Consider the following 20,732-nt stretch of genomic DNA (forward strand, 5'->3'; position numbering starts at 1 on the left):
CTCCAAGTGTTGCAGGAAACTACCATTGCTCTGGCCCAGATTACGGGGCAAAGGGAAGGTACCGCTCCGTGCTTCTGCCCACAGGCAAGTGCAGGCTGGGAAACAGTACATCAGGCTCTGCCCTAAAAAATGAAAATGGTGCATAAATCAGAAAGAAATTCAGAAACTCAGATTCATCCTTGCTCTGTGGACTTTGGAAACAGTGAAGTCTGGTCACACTTAGTGGCTTTGGTCTCTCTGTCAATTTGGGGTATGGCTGTGAAGCTGCCCTTCAAAACTGAAATTTCTGTCTGATAATATGTGCCCAGAGTCTGTGAATGAAACAGCCGTTGGTGCACACTCTTGATTAGGAATGATAGAAAAAGTCAGGACACACATTAGCGGTGTTTCCCACAGCGAGTACAATTCTCCCTGCCCTCGGATATAATGGCTCGCTGCTGTATACTATGCAAACAAATTGCACATACTGGGGGAGCCACAACTTCAAATTTCTCAACCTTTTTGCATGCAAAAACCCAGCATTAATTACGCTTTTTTACATTTAGAGTTCCTCTTCGTTGGCTGGAGGGAGGTCTTTGTGATTAAAGGAAGCAGGTTTCATTCAGCCAGACGAGCTCTGCTCTGTCCTCTTTTTCACCTCCCCTCAGGGCAAAGACCAACAGCTTGAGGGTGACCCCTTCAAGAAGTTTCACTGAAAAGGAAGATGAGAAAGGCTGGACAGGCTCTTTCTAATGCTCTGCGCTGGAGCCAGGAAAAGGCAGCTGTTTCTAGCCTTTCTGGTTTGGTTTTTTTTTTTTTTTCCTTCTCCCCCCCCAACTTTCCTGGTGGCTGAGATCTGGGCTTGCTGCCATATCTGTTTGTCTGTCTGTCTCATGTTGTTTTTCTCAGAGAGCTTCAGAGGCCAGTTGCCCATAGTCAGTTGCTGGGAACAGAGGTTGTTCCTTGTATCGTCTTAACTCTCCATGCCAGAGTGTTCATGCTTGAATAGGAAACAGCAAGATCTGTCAAAATAGCCCTTTTCTTTAGGGCTTTGAGGCTGCATTCTCCACGGCCATCTGTTCCCTTTCACCCTTTTGGACAATGTTGCTATTTGAAACCAACCACTCTTTGCTCTCTCCCTTTCCCCTTGCCCTCCCCCCTGCCCCCCCAAATCTGGGAAAAAGGGAAAAAAAGGTGTTTCTGGCCCTGACTGGCCTCTAGAGGATTCAACCATTTTGTAGTCCAAGGATTAAAAGTGATATTTTGCAACTTTTTATTTTTCACTGACTTTAAAAACGTAATCCATCTCTGGAGAGAAGAGTCACTGCAGTCAAAAGATCGTTTTGGATTTATGCTTTACTCTCCACAGAGCACTTCGGTGTCCTGTCGCTGCCTGATGCAGACTATAGTGAAAACTTGGCACATCTTGGAATATTTTGCATTATAGCAGGAACGGAAGGAACCTCCTATAGTTAAGGCTGTATAACTGTTTCCCTTCAAACCCTCTGTCTTCAGTCAGAAAAGCTTTTCAGGATGAAATTTTCTGTCTTGGTTGTTGTCCAAAATTGAATTTATTTGCTTAGTTTGAGATAAAGTGAGTCATTGAGAATGAGATGAAGAAAGAAGTGTATACCTCCTCCACTCCACCTCTGTGCCAGGGAGAGGGGGACTGACTTGCTGAGAACTCCTGGAAGTCTGTGTCAGTTAGGGAGTGAAGCCAGACCCCTGTAATCCTCGGTCATTTTAATATCCTTCATGTTATATACAGCCTCTGTGTGTATGTGTGTGTCTAAGTACATAAACACACATGTTCTGAATAGTGAGCCACCATGGTCTCTGCGTGTACTAAAATGTTTTGTCATTCAACTTATAACGAGAGGGAAGACGTCTTACATACATCGGTACGTTGGCTGTGCAATAAAAAAAAAAAGTGTAAAAGTGCCCAATTAACATATGTCATGAAGGTACTCCAAGCACTCAGGTGCATCTGCTAGGTGTGTGGGCAGGGTTCGCCAGGCCAGCCCAAAAGGCATTTCTTTGGAAAAGAGAAGTGGATGGGCCACCGTCAGAGCCTTCAGCGTCTGTCACGGGCCCCTCTGCGCTGAGAAGTAGATGCAGCCAGTGAGACCTAGATTGGCAAATGCAGACTTGTGATTGAATGCTCACCAGTTAAGAAATGCCACAGTCAACCCTGATGATACTCGTTGTGAGAAATAATTGAGTCCCTCGTCCCGCGTTTGATCAGCAGAGGTAAAGTTGCATGGAGAGCTTTTTTTTACATTTAATGTTTCCTAACTTTTATGTTCCTAATCATACAACCAAAACATTCTTTCGGTTTAGTTTTTGTGATGGATAGCATTAAGAGTTTGGCCAAATCTGAACTCCAGATGTGAACAGCTGTAATTTGCAAACAGTCATCTCTAGCCCCCAAACGTTTGGCTGACCTCTGTTTCCATGTGGCAGGCTGAAAGAGAATTGTTTCATCCTGGAATTACAGTTTTGATAACTCTGGCTCATGATCCAAGCTTTACAGCTCTAAGATTGTTGTTTTTATTTACACCTATAGGGAATTGTTGTAACTGTAATCTGTGGGACCAGTGTTAAGAACACTGAAGGCTAAATTTTCAAAGAAATGACGGTGGTCATCATGTAAAGTAAAGCAGTTCGCTCAGTTGGCATACAAAAACCCCTCAACTTGAAGTACAATTTAACATTGATTATTATACATAGTCCTTGTGGTTAAGGGCCCCACCCTGGACTCTTAATGACTGCATGTTTGAACCCTCTGTATCAAGAAATCGTCACTCACTAAGTTTGAAAATGGTCCCGAAAGAGGACCACTACTGAAATGCTCCTGTGCTTGGGAGTGAAAAGGACAGGTAACTTAATTCACTAGTTACAAATATGGGCAGCTAGGCCGTGATCAGAAATTAAAGCTTTTTATGCTGAATATATTGAGAAAGGTCCACCATGGTGTAGGCTGAATGTCAGTGCTAGTGTTAATTGAGCAAACTCAGGTGCTGGCAGTGATCTGGCTGTAGCGGCACAAAGCTCTCTGGCTTCTTAGCAGAATAGATTTACCAGGGCAGGCCTTAGTGCTTATTTAAAACTAGCTTGTGCACACCTACCGTCCTTTTCCGTCTGCCATGTAGGCATACCATCAGCCTACTCCCCGGGAAATGGACAGCCGTGTCAGAAACACCTTGGGTATGTTAGCACTAATTGGTGCTTTTATTGGCCACTTCGATGGAGAACTCAATGTGCGACAGAAACTCGACTCTCTCCCTCCTACCCCCTTCACCCTTCCGCTCCCTGACTCTCAAATGTAATTTAAGGTTCATTTGCAAACTGGCCCCTACCTTGCCTGGACTGCTGCTGCTTTTGCCTGCACCGTGTCAGTTTTGTGGGTACGAAAGCTAACCTGCCAAGGCACTGTTTCTTTACCGGAACCTATTTTATGGAAAAAAATGTAGACTGTGGAAATCCAGTCCGTGTCTCAGACCGCAGCATCTTATTGTGACCATATTGCTGTGAGCTGCGTTCTGAAACTCACTGCGGTTTGAGAGCTACATCTCCCTCTCCTCCCCCCAGATGTATTAGTTTTTGTTCTGCCTTTCTGGTATTTAGCCAGTTAGGCTTCCAGACTTCAGACTGTTATGTTGGGGGGTTTTTTTGTCCCTGTCAAGGAGGACTGTGACAGCTGGCTCATTTGGTTCTAGCCTGGAAAGTTCGGAAGTGGCAAATCCAGATGATGGGTAAACACTAGCAGAGACTGATGAAGTTTAGCAGCTGAGATTAACCATCCTGGGAAAATCAGATACGATAATGCTATGGCTGTGTAGGTCAGAGGGACGAGGCTTGCAGCATGCAAGGCTTCAGTTGCTCTGACAGCAGGATTCTAAATCTCAGTTCTTTATTCAAGCCTTAAGGGACCTACACACGTGTAATTCTAGCATTCTGCCCCCTCCCTCCTACATGCCTTCTGATTAATATCATGATCTGTTTAATTCCCTGAGGGAGCTTAACAAAAAAAATACAGCAATAACTTGTAGCATGATTGGTGAGGTGATAATTAAAAGCATTTTCTGGTTCACAGGGCCCTAGCATTACCAGATGCCATGATTGGGCAAGCGTTGTTTTTCAACCTATGCATCCTTTATATGTGCAGGCAGGCAAAATTCCAGATCTGGGTTGTTTGGGTTTCTTCCTCCCACCCCCCACCCCGGCCCTTCCTAAGGTCAATGGCTTGGAATTTTATTTTCCAGTCTTGGAGAGATGGGAAGAAGTGACGCACTGGAGAGGTTAGATGGAAGAAGCTGCTTTAAGTTTTAGTGATGAGCAATGTGGGAAAGAACTCTGGATACCAAGTGGTATAAATTAGTACAATTGCAGATTTTAGAAAAAGGTAATTTTTCAAGAAATGTCCTTAGAAAAGGAGGGAGGGTGAGCTGAGGGGTAAAGAATTTATCCTTGGTTACAGAAAGGAATTGACTTAACCACTGTCTTCTGCTTGGTCTTCACCATCTCTCCCACCAGAGCACTACTCATTCGATTGTTCGCACCAGCAGCAATAGAGTGCTGGAAGCTCATCACTTTGTGGTATGTTGTCAGGCCACAGAGGCAGAAGGTTCACACTGGTAAAAGAAAGTATCTGTTCCCAAGGATTTCAACTTCCCTATTCCCTGATTTGGGCCCTGTTTCAGGTGCTGTAAACCACCAGCTGTCTTCCCACCTCCACAGATCTCCTGAGACCTGACCATTTTGGTCATGGCTGGCAGATTGTCTGGCAAGAAATCAGACCAGCTGGATTTTCTCATTTTTTAATGTCAATTCCTTTTTTAGGTCAGCAGACAGGAGTCTCAGTACTAGCATGCATGTGCTTCTCTCTCTGTCTCTCTTTCTCAACTCAAAACAGAACCAACATGAACTCATCAATGTCAGGGAATGAGGTCTTCTGGTGCAAAACACACTGGTAACAGTGGGCATGCTGGTACAGGATTAAAACCGAGCCAGCCTCTGTCCAGTTCTGTGAAGACCCTTCCTACATGTTGACCTGGACAGAAGTCCTAGCTGATTTTTCAGGGTAGAATAATGGTTAATATTGCTTATTTGAAAAAGCTTCTAATGTTTCATGGAGAATACTGGAAGTCCTTACTTATATATAGTTTTGCTGGTCTGTTGCGTATCTTGGTTTATTTTCCCCTCATCCCTTAGGGAAGATTTCTTATAAATGGGGACTAATCAGTAGCAGCAAAAAGACTCTTAAACTGCATTTCTCATGAAAAGAAGGTCTTTAGGTCAGGAACCATCTTTTTGTTCTGTTTGTATAGTGGTTTGCATATTGCAGATGAGAGCTCTAGGAATTGTCACAATAGAAATAATGAATGGCTGGAAAAAAGACAGCAGAAAGGACCTTATTCTTGATCTCATATAAGATTAACACTGTAAAGATCACCCAGAATGTGTACACAGATACACATAAATATAGTGATAAACAAAAAAGTATGAAAACTCACCTGTTTGGTGCAGATGAGGTAAATAAACCATGCTGTCCAAAATGAGAAGTGAGCTCATTCCCTTTCTGTCACATTCACTGCTCTCTCTCCATCAAAACTTTGCAGCTGGAGTCTGTAAGTGGCAATTTTCGGTCTCTTGATGATGACGACTGAATTGGAACAGTCTTTTCAGTGTAATCTCTAGTAGGCACTTCAGTGCTGCAGCAGTAGCATAGCCATGAACAACTAGGGGTGGTCAAATAATTTCCATTGAAACTGGTTTTTTTTAACTGAGGATTAATAGGGCTTTGTACTTAATTGCTTCAGTTGCTAAGTATATTTTGATGACTATACTATTAAAAAAAAAAAAGGAAAACTAAATTACACATCATTGATTACTAAACAATTCCAGCTTCCAGCTAAAATATTTTTACATGCTTTTAATTAAAATTTGAAGTAAACTGTAATCGGGGGGAGGAGGGGCAGTGCACAGATGTAGAACTAGGTGGGTTTTGGGAGTAAAATTGCCAGATTCCCTCTCTTAATAAAAGGCAGAGAATAAGCATTTGAAATGTTAGAATTTTTACATGGCCAGTTTTGTGGCCAAGCTTGATTTCTTGCAGCAACAACTGGTTTTCCTGTCATATGTCCTAAATAATAAAAGACTGTATGAAGGCAATACTGTGCTCTAGGAAGTAAATTTTGATTTTTTTCTCCTAAGATGAACCAGACTGCTGTTGATTGCCTGCATAACCTGTTACCTGAAACAGATCTGTACAGTTGGAATGGGGAGCAAATTTGCTTTAGTGTCTGTTGGTACAAATCAGTAATTTGTGTCTGATAATCACCTAGGTGTATGTATATATGCATTTTGGGCTGTGCTTTGTCTCAAGCGGGTAATACCAAATGGTGGTCTAACTAGCTGTCCACTGCTAGGGCCATGGCTTTAACATAAAGGACCTGGTTTTTTTTCATCCTTGCTCATTTCCCGTTACTTTTGTGAAGGTAGAGTAGATGACAGGAGGAGTTTGGGAGGTAGCTTGGCTGACCAGTGCAGAGAGTGAGACGGTCACCACTGTAGGGTAAGAGAATCAGAGTCACCTTTTAAAAAAATAGCTGTGGAGAAGGGCTGAAAATGGCAGAAGTCAGCACGTGGGAGTTTGAAGGCCGCTGTGGTTAGTTTCTTCACAGATGAGTTTGTCCTGTGGGTTGGTTTTTACTGTGTGATGGGTTTTTCCACCATTGCATATTTTTATACTTGTACTTTCTGAGTAAGTGAAGATTGAAAAATAGATTGGGGGTTGAGGTCTTGTCTCTCCCGTCTCTCCCTTCTCTCCCTTCTGGTGTCTTTGTTAGACATCTGCAGCCAAAATACAGACTAAATGCAGTGCAGGTGAAAAGCAGTGATCTTTATGAGCTCTGCCAGTGAACTGGAAAGCTGCACAGCCTGAGCAAGAGGGAAAGTACTTTCATTCTTATTGCATGGTGTGCCGTTTTTGTCAAGCTCAGTAGTTTAGTTCTTTATAAATATTTTCTCTGTACTTTTGGAGAGTTTTTTTCCTCCTTTTTGAGAAATCAGGCTTTTATCAAGATGATTTGATGTTAAGATTTGAAAGATTTGGGGACTTCTCTATTTTGTTATTTCACTGTCATATTGTGCATCGATCCCTTTTTTGCATTTGATAGAAAAGATGTTTGAATTATCAAATTGATAGATGTTGCAAAGGGGCCCAGTGGTGGGGATGAACCTGCCAGGCAATGACTCTTTCATCTGGAAAGACAAAAATCTATATGAGATTGTGGAAAGGGTGGAATTCATTGCTCTGTGCAGTTATACCAACAAGGAACAGGTTATTTTTTTTAATCAGGAGTATAATCACATTCTGCCTGCAAGGACTCCCTGCATTTAAAAATGGAATCTGTTTTATTTGATTCAAGACACTGGTCTATTCTAATTTTCATAGGATGAGACACTAATGAAACTGAAGTTCCTTTATGATTAAATCTCCTTCAACCATATTTGCAACAGTTGGGACTTGGTTATATGAGGTTTTAGTCTTTAAAACGGTTCCTCCTTATGTGTAGTGGACAAGAAGGTCTTTGAGACCACATATGTACTTGTAATTCTTTGGCTGGACATAATAGAATAATCTCAGAATCAGTATTGAGCTGAATACCTTTAATCCTACTGTTTCCTCCAGTGAAAAATGGAAGGTGGAATAAACCCACTTTCCCCATCCTGCCTATACGTGGCATTCATCTCAGTGATAAGGAAGGTACTTACAGAAAGTTTGTTTTAGCATTGATGGCGGTAAACAGACAAAATGAATCTAGCCCTTGGGTGTAAATAGGGCCAAGTGTTGCCCAATTCCACCTGACAGGCAGTGGAGCCCAGTGCGAGCCTCGTCTTCTGCTTGGAAGCAGCTCTGCGGGCCTCAGTTGAAGAATCACCCTTTCTTCTTTGGTTTGTTTTTCCCCTGGTTGTGGAGAGGCATTTACTTTGCATTTGACTCAGACCACAAGAAGCTTTATTTTCACTTGTGACAGCTGTTCAGCGAGAGTGAAGCAGCCAGTTCCTCCTTTATGCTTGTGATCCAGAACAGATGCGGTCTCTGCCGGTGTCTCTTCTGGTGCCCTGAAGAGCTCAATTTCACAGAAGGCGGTAGAACAGGTACCTCGGGCAGTCCTTGGCCTGGCTGCTGATGTGCCCTTTGTAGATCAGTTTAATGCTAGTTCTTTGTGTGTGAGGAAAGGAGGAGTGAATTGAAATCATGACTTCATTTTACTTGAGATGGATCTGAATATATATAAACCAGGGGGTTGTTCAAAGGTCTTCTCCCACCCTTCTAGCATGCACCTTCACCTCCCCATGCTAGGATCCCATCTCTCTGCTTCCGGACACCCACTCCCTTTTCCCACTCACTGCATCCATAAACTGAAATCTGCCACCTTTCTCTCATCTGTCAGCCCTGGTTTTTCCTCTCCTAGTCCCTATGCTCCCTTGTATTACCTGTGTCCTGAGCAGAAACCATCACGCCAGCAGTGACTGGAGTGAGAGCTGTGCTCTAAGCAGGCCGAAGAGACAGGAACCTCTGCCTGTCCACTGACTGCACATCGCCAGCTCTGTGGAAGCATCCACCCCGCAGCATGGATAAGCACCTTCCTGTCACGGCTGGGAGCTGTTGCTCCATACCACTCTGAGGCGGTTCAGGTTGCACAGTTTGGGGACCTCTAAGCAGAGACCAAAGCCTGCTTTCTTCTTGGGCTAACGTTGGTCTGATACTCCCATCTGGAAGTATGAGAATATCAGGGTTTGGAAGAACAAGGCAATGCGTGCTGAAAAATACCGCGCTCTCTTTGAACAGCATTATTTGTCCACTTCCTTTGTCCAGTCCATTAATGACTAAGTAGTCACTGAAACAACAGAAGAGATAAGTCTGAAGTTTTTTTAAGGCCATGTTTGAATATAAATCTGTTTTCTTAACATATCCTCTTTCCTTCCTCTGAGACATATACTATCTTTTTGCATTTAGAGCAAGGAGAAGGAATGAAGCATGTGCTGTTGCTGCCCTTGAACTTCCTTGCAAAGCTGGCGCTGCTTCCCCCTCGGTTTACTTCACTTCTTGTTGGTTTGCCTCTCTGTCTGCCGAATGCATCAGCTTGCAGGAGGATTCCTTATAAAATGGAAACCTTTCCTGTGAGGCATTCCTTTCTACCCTGTAAAAAAGTCTTCGCTATAAATTTGCTCCAGGCTTACTAACCACTTTGCACCAGAGTCATAAATTTGAATAACTTCATAGAAGAGGATTTGCCTGAAAGTGGGTCACACAAACAGCCCTCTTCAGACAGGGGCTGACACAGCATGGTACAGTAGGCTTTCTCCTGTATAATAAAATAAAATAAATGACAGCAATTAGCTTGCTTGTTCTGCCACAAGCCTTACACCTCTAGCACTGCTGTTCACTTTGGGACAGGTTTTAGGCCTGGAAGGAATGCAGAATAAAGAATTGCTATGGAGTGATATCTCCGTAATATCAGCAGGCTCCAGACATTTAACCACTTAAATGCCTGGCTCAGGATTGCTAATAGCAGAGACGCATAATTTGAGGGAAGTTTGGATGTGAATTTTGCAGCTGTTTTATGCCAACAGTATCTACTTCTAGAACGCGTGGGCTTTTTGTCTGTAGTCAGAAGTCCCCAAGCAGTGGTGGGTGAATTGCTTCTTGGTGGTGTGGAGTGGTGGCTTCCAGCTGCATACAGGGGTGCAGTTAGACCAGGTGTGAGGGGAACACCCACCAGAATTCACACTTTGCTGTCTCACTTGGATTTTGTGATTCCTACCCATTTCCAGCAGGTGGGAAAGAAGGGCATTGTTGACTACAGGAGGACCTTGCCAGCTTATTCCGTGTGTCAAGGAGAGGATTGAAAAACTTTAAAGCTGCTTTGCTGTCTTTTATTCTCCCTTAGCCTGTTTGTACTGTAATGGCGTTTTACTTTTGTGGTGTTAGCACAAAACCAGAAGTTTGTAGAACTTAATTAACTTAATTAAGTAACTTGGTTTAAGTCATTTTAAGGGAATGGAATACAGACCTCGCAGCACCCTGCTTTAACACTTGAACCTGTTCTTTCCTCCAGCTGGCAAATTAAATCCAAAACACAGATGAAGAGAAATTTTTATTGTCAGCACATCCACCTTCCCAATAGAGATGGGTTAGACTAATTACCAGAATAACATTCCTGATATTGAAACTTCCAGTTAGGTGCTCCTGCGGTGAGTTATTCAGGTGGAAGCTGATGCTTATCAAGATGTAGACTACCTTTGTTTTGAGGAAGGAGAAGCAGCCGTCCTTGCTGGATGGCATCACTGTAGACTGTTTTCAGACTAGAAAAGATAATGTTCTGGAGAAGCAAGTGTCATGCACGTCACAGTGAGTTCCCGTGATGTGGGAAGTAATTCAGACAAGTACAGAGTCCAGATTATTGTCAAACTATTGGCTTGAACTAGGTGCTTCACTCATTTATTTTGCAGACCTTAAATATTTAAAGACCTAATCCAAATCCTGTTGATGTTAATTGAACCTTGTATTGCTTGGGGGAGAGGTTTGAGGTCTTCAGCTGAGTCCTGTAGCGCACTACAATCATTCCAGGCCCTTCTCTCCAGCCTGCTGCTCTCTGCTGCCTAACACAGTCTAATGCAGTGTCCTTCTCATTGCTTGCCAGTTACAGGCAGTAATACAAATACTGATTATTACTGCATGCCAATTCTTTTGGTCTTACCCTCTACTGGGTATTTTTCCAAAATAAAAGCTTTAGTGAATGAAGAAATTATGTTTCTGCTCTGAATAGTTGGGGGGAAAAAGTAACAAAACCCGCAACCTTGCAAATGTAAAAGCAATGAAGAGTTTTAAACCTGAGTCTTCCAGAAGCTCCACTGGACCGTGTCATCTGGACTCTGTCATCTCAGTAGAGTATTGCTTCCAAAACCCAGTACTTATAATTTAAATTTCAACATTAACTGTTGCATTACTGATCATTTTGACAGAAACATAAGGCTGCTCTGAAGCTGAGTAAGTGTCTGGTCTAACTTAGTTGACTTAGTTGACAAGGATTTCATGACTGTCCTGGGAAAGCAGTTTAGTTTGTTGCCTGATAGATGACAGGAAGTTCCCTGACTTTAAATGTAACTTTCTCTCATTCAACTTCAGGCCAACACTCATAGCTTTTTAGCAGTATGGACTGTCTGCCTCAAGTAGTTCAATTTTCAACTTGCACGTGATCATTTATACCCACATAACAATTGGGATTTTGTTTCTGAATTTCCTTGGTTTGTCTGGCTTGTTCTGTTCTTGAAGTGTCGTTTGAAGTACAAACAAGTCACCCATCTATCTGTTCATCCTACGCAGAACTCGTGGTAAGAAAAGATGAAGGTCTTGGACACCTACCTGCCTGCATATGCGTATGTGTGTATGTACGGGTCTCGGGTTTTGATATGAGAAAACTCAGGTGCAGTGGCAGTTCAGCAAGCCGGATTATGTGGCATTATTGGAAATACTTCTTTATGTTGTCATTGCTGATTGCAGCAAAGTGCATTTTCCTTCAGGGTTATATAAAGTTCATGTGATTTCAGAGACACCAGAATGTGATTTACAGCTAAGGGGCTCCCTTCTTTCCAAATCTTAGAAAATGTGTGGGATGCCTGTTGGCATGAAGCAACATTCTGATTTTTAGATCGGGGTTTTGTAGCACCACATTCTGTTCCTTTAGCTTTCCTTTTTGTTATGTCATTATACGCTGCCACTCTGCTGGCCTGCTTCCTTCTCCTCTGTGCCCATAGAAAGCTGGTTTGTGTGGGGATAGTATGTCTAAAGAGGAAAAGGCAAGTGTCCCCCATGCATGGTGCACCTCCAGATCTTTAGAAAATGTACCGGTCTCTCCAAGATACTTTGCGACGTATCCCTAATTCTTGGCACTTTGTCTAGGTATCAGAGGGTGAGATGGAGAACTCATACTGCAGTAATATAAATAAATCAGAAAGGTAGGAAATTCATGTGGTAGTGCCATCTATTACGTACCAGTTATGATTACCTAGCTTAGGGAATGATCTGAGATGACTGATTACAGTTTCCATGCTGAACCCTTTTCTGTGGCTCAGTCCTGATGCAATTTCTTTCATATTTATCTTCAGGAGCTGCTGGAAGTGGGAAGAGGGAATCAGGTTGTGTGACAGCAGCCCTTGGCAACACATGGAGTCACAGCGTCAACACCAGGTTCATACTACAATATCACGACTTGCCGACAAGACAGGTGAGAACTTGACAACGAAGAGAATTTAAATAAAGCTACACCGGCAGTGCTTGGTCAGATGGGCTGACTGTGTCCTTCAGCCCCTGTGGTTATGCAGTGTGGGTTGAGAACCTGGCACTCTACAGCCAACTACTTATTTGGGGTGGGGGGCAGCCAGTGTCCTTTGCTTTTCAGGGATGGCCATTCCTCCAGTGCCTCCCTGTTTTAGGATGGGCTTGTCTGAGTTACAGGGCCTAGCGTTGGCCTGTTGGCACAGGCATACAAGTTCCTCGAGCTTTTAGTGCATTTCATGTTGTGGAGATGAAGGGTTATCCTGAACGTGCTTCCCTGCGCAAGGATTTTGGGGCAGGAGTAAAAGGCTAGTCCTTTCACTGCCATGATTGTTTTGCTGTTATCCTTTTCACTCTTTGTGCCAAATTTTGGCTGTGACTGTTAGGACAGGGAGCACTCTATCTTCTGCAGCTACTGTTTGCAAGTGGAAGCTTGCTGCCTGCACCAGCAAGCTTAACTTTGAGCAGGAAGTATGGTAGCAGTTTTCCAGAAGTATGGCTGCAAAAAGGAGAATGCTTACCCCTTCTACTGAGAGACTTCATGCTTTTGAGTGAAACATAGTAGCATTTTTGACTGCAGTCTTCACCTATTAATTTAAAAACTGTGAAAAACTAGGAGGCAAGACGTGGGGTTTGGTCGAGGGAATAACTTTTTTTTTAAAAAAAAAACATCATAACCCATGATTTCATCTGTCCCTCGGGATATCTGCGGTTATAATGTCTTTTGGCTTTGTCTGTTCTGTTTTTGCATTTCTGTAACTCTTTCCAAAGGCTGTGACCCTCAGTCTTAATGTTATTGATTTTCTGCCCAATAAAGTGGAGAGCTGTCAGAAAAATTGCTATGCAAAATTTGTACCATCTTACTCCTACAGCATTGCTACCCCCGTGCATTCAAATTGGTGCTCCTGGTTTTACTGCCACAAGACAAGGTTTCTTGCTTTGAGGTTGCAGCCTTGAGAGCCAGAGGAGAGGAAGCCATCCTGTTTTATGCTGCTCATTAGTTATGTAGTTTTTCCTGATTTTGTTTGAGAACTAGTAGATTGCAGGTGTATGAAATGTTGTTTTCAAGCCTTTAAAATTCCATTATTAAAAATATATTATGATCCACTTAAAAAAAAGCAGTTTTAGTCTGTTGCTAGCTGCATTTATCGGGTGCACCGCCTTGCTTCTGTGTGAAGCCACGGGCTCATTCTGTTTCAGTTCATCAGAAGAACTAAATCTACAGTGCGGAAAAACAACCTTAAAGTAAATGTTAGTATATATTAATAAAAGCAAAGTAATTTGAAATAGAAGCATGATATAAATAGTGATAGGTCTGTGAAGTCCATGAATGAAATGGGATATGTCCGTGATGTCCTGTAAGCATTTTCCTGTTGCTGATATCTGTGTCCCTTTTTTAGATAAGTTCTCTTTTCTTCAAGTCGTAGAAATCTTTCAGCTAGACATGCAGTTTCCAGTAAGAGGAAGGCATCTAGAATTACCCTACCTGTAGCAGCACTGTATTGATTAAATTACTGTAGTTTTACACACATATGTTCTTTCATAATTGCTTGATACCCACTTTCAGAAATGAACTGTGAATAAAGGTGCCTCAGTTCTTGAGATGCCATTTCAGTCATCATAAGGTGGTTCTGCCAGGAGGTATTGGATATCAGCGCTTTGAAAATCAGCACTTTTTAAGGAAGCTTGGAGGTCCAAAAATTCCCAAGTCAGTAATCGCTTTTACAAATTCTCATATTACTATATTACCAAAAAAAAAAGAAAAAAAAAAAAAAACCAGCCTGTGATTATCTGTGTCGTTTTAAAGAGAAATTCTGCCCCAGGAAGTTGCTGAAAGGATACAGTTGTTCTGGAGATTTGGGTGAAAAGTAGTGCAAAACCAAATTTTCCCTGCTTTTCATGATTTGTAACCCTGGAGAATCAATACTGTTCAAGGAATAACCTTTGTTTGTTCTGACTTGCACAGCGGACATGATTTTTTCTTTCAAAACCTAGAATTCATTCTTTCTTCAGTCACTTGAGCTCCTGAAGAAGCTCTTCTTGGCTCTACTTCCTAAAAACTTTCCCTAGAGGAGCTGGGGCAGTAGTGACAGTCTGAGGGTTCTTCCCTGACACCCAACTTCCATGGTAGTCAAGCCAGCGTGTTAATCCTTGCTGGGAAATCCCACCCATCAAGAGAGAAAGCACCTTCTGAGAGGCACCGGGCCATGAGGCCGAAGGGTGGTGTTCTTCAGCATGTGAAGTGAGAATGGAATCGTTAAGGAGGATTCAAGCAGGCAGTTTTCCAGAACCTTACTATCTTCTGGACAGGAGGGGCCGCTGGGCTGCAAGACGCTTTTTCTTAGTCATGCAGTGTTCATTTCTGGGAAAGCGTGGGGACATCGTCCCTGTTCCTGAAATAAATTTTGGGGAATGCCAGGGCAGCAGGTGGCAGAAAGAGTATGCAACAAACTTAGGGAAATCAAGCATAGAATTCCTATACAGGATATTTTTTTTTATATATTAAGTAAAAGATTCCTTCATTTTGTTTGTCCAGCAGACGTTTTTTCAGCCAGCTAGCCTTTCTTCCACCCCACCCTCCGTATGTCTGGTGAACATTAATAAGACAGCAGCCAATTCAGCAAAGTAATGAAATTTCTGGGACATCCTGCCTGCCTTAAAATCAATTAGGTTTGCTTTACTGCTTGGATAGGAACAGGTTTCTGAACAAACAGATGAACTTTCCTCTTTTGCCCCCCTCCAGAAGCCAGTGTTCTGGTTTTGGTTTCCTCCAGGACCGAAGTAATGCCACTGGGGGGGAGGGCAGAAGAGTGTCCCCAGTCTGCATTTAAATTCCTTATGCCACCAAAAGCTGCACGCATGGACTGCAATGTAGGAGTCTTTTAACTGCTGAGGTGGGACAGAGCTGCACAACTTCCACAGCAGCACGGTGGTGTAAGAGCTTGGGAGAACGAGTGAAAAGTTAATTGTTTTGCACAAATGGGTTCATGAATGGAATTGCTGTTATCGTTATGGATACTGGTACTTGGTTCTCCCTAAGCACTCTTGTAAGTAGTTAACCATGACATTTCTTTTCCTGAAATCCATACATAAACATGCAGACCCTTTCAGTTTGGGCCAAACCCAATGGGCCAGTGCTAGAAACTGTCAGACTCCACCATTACCCCTATGTGTATAATTACCCGTCTTTCCTGAACTCCAGTTATCAGGCTCCAAGGTTACTGTTTTCATGTGTGCTCAGCTGTCTTTGGGGGACAGCCTGGTAGGGTTTAATACGTTGACATGCTATATTTAACGTTTTGTTCTTGTCTGTTGGAGACAGGGTGCTGGATTAAGTGAGGTGCTGGCCAGATCTGATATGGCAACTTCTATGAGCCTGGTTTATTTTATAGTTTTCAAGGGATTTTGGAGACTCATAGTATTGTGTTAATGTCTGTAACGTGTTTGAAATTCTCGGATGGAAAGTGCACATAGAAGTGTTATAAAATAACAAATCAGTGTTTTCCTGTGGTATTTTTAAGAAAGAGCATTTAGGATTGAGATATGGGCCGGAGCTTGCAAGCCGTGTCAGGTGAGCTGTTGTGCAGCAATGTTCCTGCTTCAGGTAAAGTGTTTCAAATGCTTGAGTATATGGTGACTCATTCTTAAAAAACAAAACGAAACAAAAAAACCTTCTCTCATTCAGACTAATGCCAGACATAACTTCTGTTGTGTCCTTGGTTACAGACCAGCTGTTTTGTCTTGCTCTGCTTACTATCATATGAATAAGCCCTGAATAAGCATTCCAAAATTACGATGGTGAAGTAACCATGGTACTTGCCGTCATGGGGAAGATCTGGGAGAGAGATGAGGGGAGTGGGGATGAAGTTTTACATTTATGTGACTCACTAAGGCCAACTGTTATCATTCTTTACCTTTAAATTTGTTCTAATTTTAGTGAAACAGTTCTTTCAAATTGTACAGATGTTTGGCTGTAGCTCTACCAGTCATTGAGAAAATGTTAAAAGCAGAAATAATATAACTTGTTGCATTCATGATGGTTTCAGAGCATAAGCGAGACCAGATTTCTCTCTCCCTGTAAAACTCTGAAGGTAGTTGTTAGGTGGAGTCTGTAACTGTTGGATTCCTGTCTCACTTTAAAGGTAACACCAGGTGAGGTTTTCATCCATAAAAAAGGGACGTGAATAAACCACAGAAAACAAAACAATTTCAAACAAAGCCAGTAGCCTGTGGAAAAGAAACATAAACCAAGTACTGCTGTCTGGGGTTAATACTTTCTAAATTTTGCCTTAATAATCTGGAGGATAGCAAGTATAGTAATGAAGTTTGGAAATGGCATCCAACTTTTATGTGTTGAAACGTAATGAAAGATTGTAGCCTCATACTATAAAGGGTTCTAATTACTCTGGTGAGATGGTAGTATTTGCTGGGGAGAAAGAAGAGGCAATAAAATGTAATCAGACAGAACATGTACTGAAATCAATCTGAAATGGAAGAAATAAGTCTAATACAAATAAAATAAAATCAGCATTGGTGTGTTTTCTTTTATTAAATTCGTAGCAGTTAGAGCTACCTACTAAAGCAAACAGAGAAGAAAAATGCAATGAAAAAAAAAGATATTTTTAATAGTCTTAAACAGTTTTGGGATCCAATGAGGAGGATGGAGATGGCCACTAGTGTTGAGAAATGCAGACAGAAAGTTTTCCACCTACTTCAGTGAGAGCAGAGGAGAAGCTAGTTCAGTCTTTGATACAGTGGGGCAAGATAGAGCCCACAGAGAACAGGGCAGTGAAATCAGTGTTTGGCCAAAGGAGGTGACTGAGGATGTGTGAAGCTTGCCCATCGTTATTGCTTCTTTGTCTTCTGCTGAGCTAGAATTTGGGGAGACTCAGAAAAAGGAAGTCCCAGTACCCTAAACAAGTACAGAAGAAAGCTCTGCCTGTGGGTTTTAGCAGAAGTATTAAGACAAATGAAATGCCATTCAGCAGCTGTGATCCATGTTGGGAAAACTTGTCTCTATGTGCTACAAGAATCATGTGTGTTGTACAGTAATGCGGATTATGTACATAGTGCAATACTTCTTTTTCAAATGTTTAGACGTGAGAAAATCTGCAGATGGCAGCGGATAATGAGGTCCAGTAAGCAGTGATAGAAAAGGGATGTGGCTATTGGGTTGTTGTAAAATGGAAGTGGTGTAAAGCGTGTATCTGTTCTAAGCCATCTTGTTATATAATGTGCTTATCATATGGAAAATCAGCTCTGAAAACACGAAGAGAGATTTTTGGCGTTTTTTTCAGATAAGAATGATGGCATGGACTCATGTAAGGGATAGGAAATTTTGTAGGAAAGTAGATTTTTTTCAGGTGAGATTAATTTTTCATGGTTCTCCATTATGGAGTATGCTGCTTTTGAAGAAAAAGCTGCAGAAAGACTGCAGGAACACGTATCTGAATTCTGCAAACCCTTCCATTTAAAGAAATGCTCTTTTTTTTCTACGATACACAGTTTCAGACTTGTGCCTCACCTCTGCTATCATTTGAATATTTTGAATCAAGACACAATGAAAAGTTGTTACAGCCTCAAATTTCCATGCATGTGTACAAACCACATCCTTTAAAATACATAAATAAGAAGCTTACGGGTTTTTTCTGATTAAAAAGGCTCTAGACTGATAACCCTTATGACAGAAATCTTTTGCTTATCTGTAGATCATATACAAGCATAAGCAGCAATATGAACTTGAGTTGCATGTGAACAGGATGAAACGGGACACCGTGCACAACTGTAGCATAAACAGATGATTATCAACGCAGTGCGGTACTGACTTAATCCAGCAAAAGTGCCAAATGAAAGGATGGCCATAAAAACAGAGAAAGTTCTTTAAGAAGTATTTGGAGTTTGAACACAACTAGGTCACTTACTTTCCTGACTTGTGTGTTTGTTCATGTCTCTGCAGTAAGCTTCCTTCTTAATGGATTTGGGGGGTGGTGGTCATACAATATAAACATCACCATAGCCCTGTCTACATTAAATGGGACTGGATTTATGGCCCTCTCCTCTTAACAGGACACTTTTATATAGAAAAAAATGTTTCCATCATTCCTGAACAAGAATTCATTTACTCAGGTGCTTATATAACACTAATCAATTTGTCATCTAAGAATCTAAATAGAAATTAAAGGACCCTAGATAAAATGGAAAAGAACAGAAGAAAACCTTTAAATAGTTCATCTTTTTCTCTGCCCTTTTTTTAATAAGCATTGCAGGTTTTGCTAATGTAAGATCATTCTAATGTCAGATTGAAAAAATAACAGCAGCAGCTGTGCAAATGGTCAAACTCATCGATCTGTAGTTCAAAGCATCCTGAACAGGGGAGTGGGAACTTCACCTCTGAGGTGGAGAGGCAAACTCAGCCATTAAATTATACTGAGTCTTCCCACTGAGGCTGGTGGCAGAGGAGGGTACTTTCTGTTAGATATCTTTGATTGATAGACCAGGGAGCTCTCAGAGGAGACTCCTCTTTGGTTGCTGCTAACCTACACCGGTTACGAGTTAACCATCTCATAGTATGTTATGGTTTTGAATTACTATGCAAGCATCTGCTGAGTGATCTCTGCAATGCCCATGCCAGGTGCTCATAACCGAGGAAACTAAGTCGTAAGTAAGTAACTGGCGAGAGTGAATCCTTTGCAGCTGGGAGCAGAGGTGGAATCTCTTTACTGCCACCTATTTGTGCCACTAAAGCTTGATCTTGCTCAGCCTTTACTGCCTCTGTTTCAGGCACTTAAGAAGTCTTTGTACCTCCTTGTAGCATGTAGTTCCTCAGCTGTGAAGGTACTCTTTCTGCTTCCCTCTCCAATTTTCTCTGTAAACTGGTTTTAGCTGCGGTCACTGACTTACCTCCTGAGTCTCACTCAGCCTGCTATAAACTTTTCTTCATCAGTGTTCACCAGTAACAAAAGGTTAATGAAACTGAGGCTTTGGTTTGAGCTTTATGGCAAAACTCTCTCTCTGCTTACTTGCTTCCAGTTTCTGTTGATACCATAGCTGATTTTTTTAATCCTCAGCTCTAGGGTTCACCTTGCATTCTTATGTTACTGCTTTTTTGCAGACATCAAAACTGTTCCACATTGCAAGTTCACAACAAAGCGAGTAGCTAGCACTTACATTTTTAGATTATTAAAATGCTTGTCCAGACCCTTATTTTACATACTGGTTAATGCAACATCTTCCTTTCTGGTATTATCAACCCCTTATTTTTCTTTTTGTCTTCCAAACATACCACAGAAAATAGAATTGTTACCTTGGTGAGACCAACTTAGTCACAGTGGCATTATTGTTTTAATATTTACATATTTTCTCAGTTCCATAACTGGGAAAACGGCCTTTTGCCTTGGTTGAGTTGATGATTGTGCACCTTCATGTTAATCAGATAGCAAATTCTCAGAAATCAGAGCTATGTCTCCTGTTCTTTATTGGGAGCCACTTAAAGGTCAGGATAGGAGGGGTAAGATTACTATAACAAAATCTGTTCTGAATATAAACAGAGAACTTCAGTCTGTGATGCTGTTAATCCAAAGCCCTTTACAAACACTGTACTTACAGTTCACTAAAACAGCATAAAAAATGGGAGAGAGAAAGAATCAGATATGACTTTCAGGCTCTGGGCTGAATTGACTGAAGAATGCTCTGTTTGTAAGCTTAAGCTCCTTTGCAGAGAGGGGATGAACACAAATTCCCATCCTGTTTATACAGAATCACTTTTCTGATTTTGATTGGACTTCAGTGTGAGTTTTCCCCTCAAAACAGAGTGGAATTAACCTAGGGCAGATTCTCTCATCAATATCTGAAGTGTCATTGCTCCTATCATCAAAGTGGCAATGACCAAAGTTGTTTATCCTTGGAATGCCTTGGCAAATCCCCCTGCCTCCTGTCTTCTACCAGACCCTCTTTTTTTTTTTTCTTTTTTTTTCTTTTTTTTTTTTTTTGTAATAGAAAGCAAGCAAAGTAAAATGTCTAACTCAAATTTAAGTGTTTATTATTCAGAAATGCTAAGTCTGTCTTGGAATATAGTATACTTAAAGCTTGGAGGCATTCTTAATAGTGAAAAAGATCAGAATATCATTGTGATCATATTATCATATTAACTGCTTGGCTTATTTGACAGTTCACATTCATGGATAACCTGTGCAATAGTGTCCACGGTCAAGTCCACCCCTCGATCACAAGCCCATCTGTATGTTGCACCTCTTCCTTGGTGGCCTGAAGTGTCGTAGGCCCACTGAGCTAGAAATAATTCACCCTTGTGTTGCCAGTCCAGATCCACCCGAGCCACTTCAGTCTTAGCAGCCTGATCCACCTGCTGGTTGGTTTGACGTTCTTCCATGGCCTGGCTCCTGGGTAC

General features: G+C 41.8%; 1 protein-coding gene across 1 annotated transcript in view; it reads left to right on the plus strand.

Moving 5' to 3' along the window:
* The window catches only part of RAD51B (RAD51 paralog B), a 404,049-nt gene that overhangs the window by 235,490 nt on the left and 147,827 nt on the right, over positions 1 to 20,732 (plus strand). Inside the window, exon 8 of the mRNA XM_009634146.2 lies at positions 12,160 to 12,278. Coding sequence (XP_009632441.1) covers positions 12,160 to 12,278 — 119 coding nt within the window. The remainder of the gene's footprint in view (positions 1 to 12,159; positions 12,279 to 20,732) is intronic.

This window comes from Egretta garzetta, unplaced genomic scaffold, assembly GCF_000687185.1.
Source record: "Egretta garzetta isolate BGI_Z169 unplaced genomic scaffold, ASM68718v1 scaffold2, whole genome shotgun sequence".
In the NCBI taxonomy this organism is placed as follows: domain Eukaryota; kingdom Metazoa; phylum Chordata; class Aves; order Pelecaniformes; family Ardeidae; genus Egretta; species Egretta garzetta.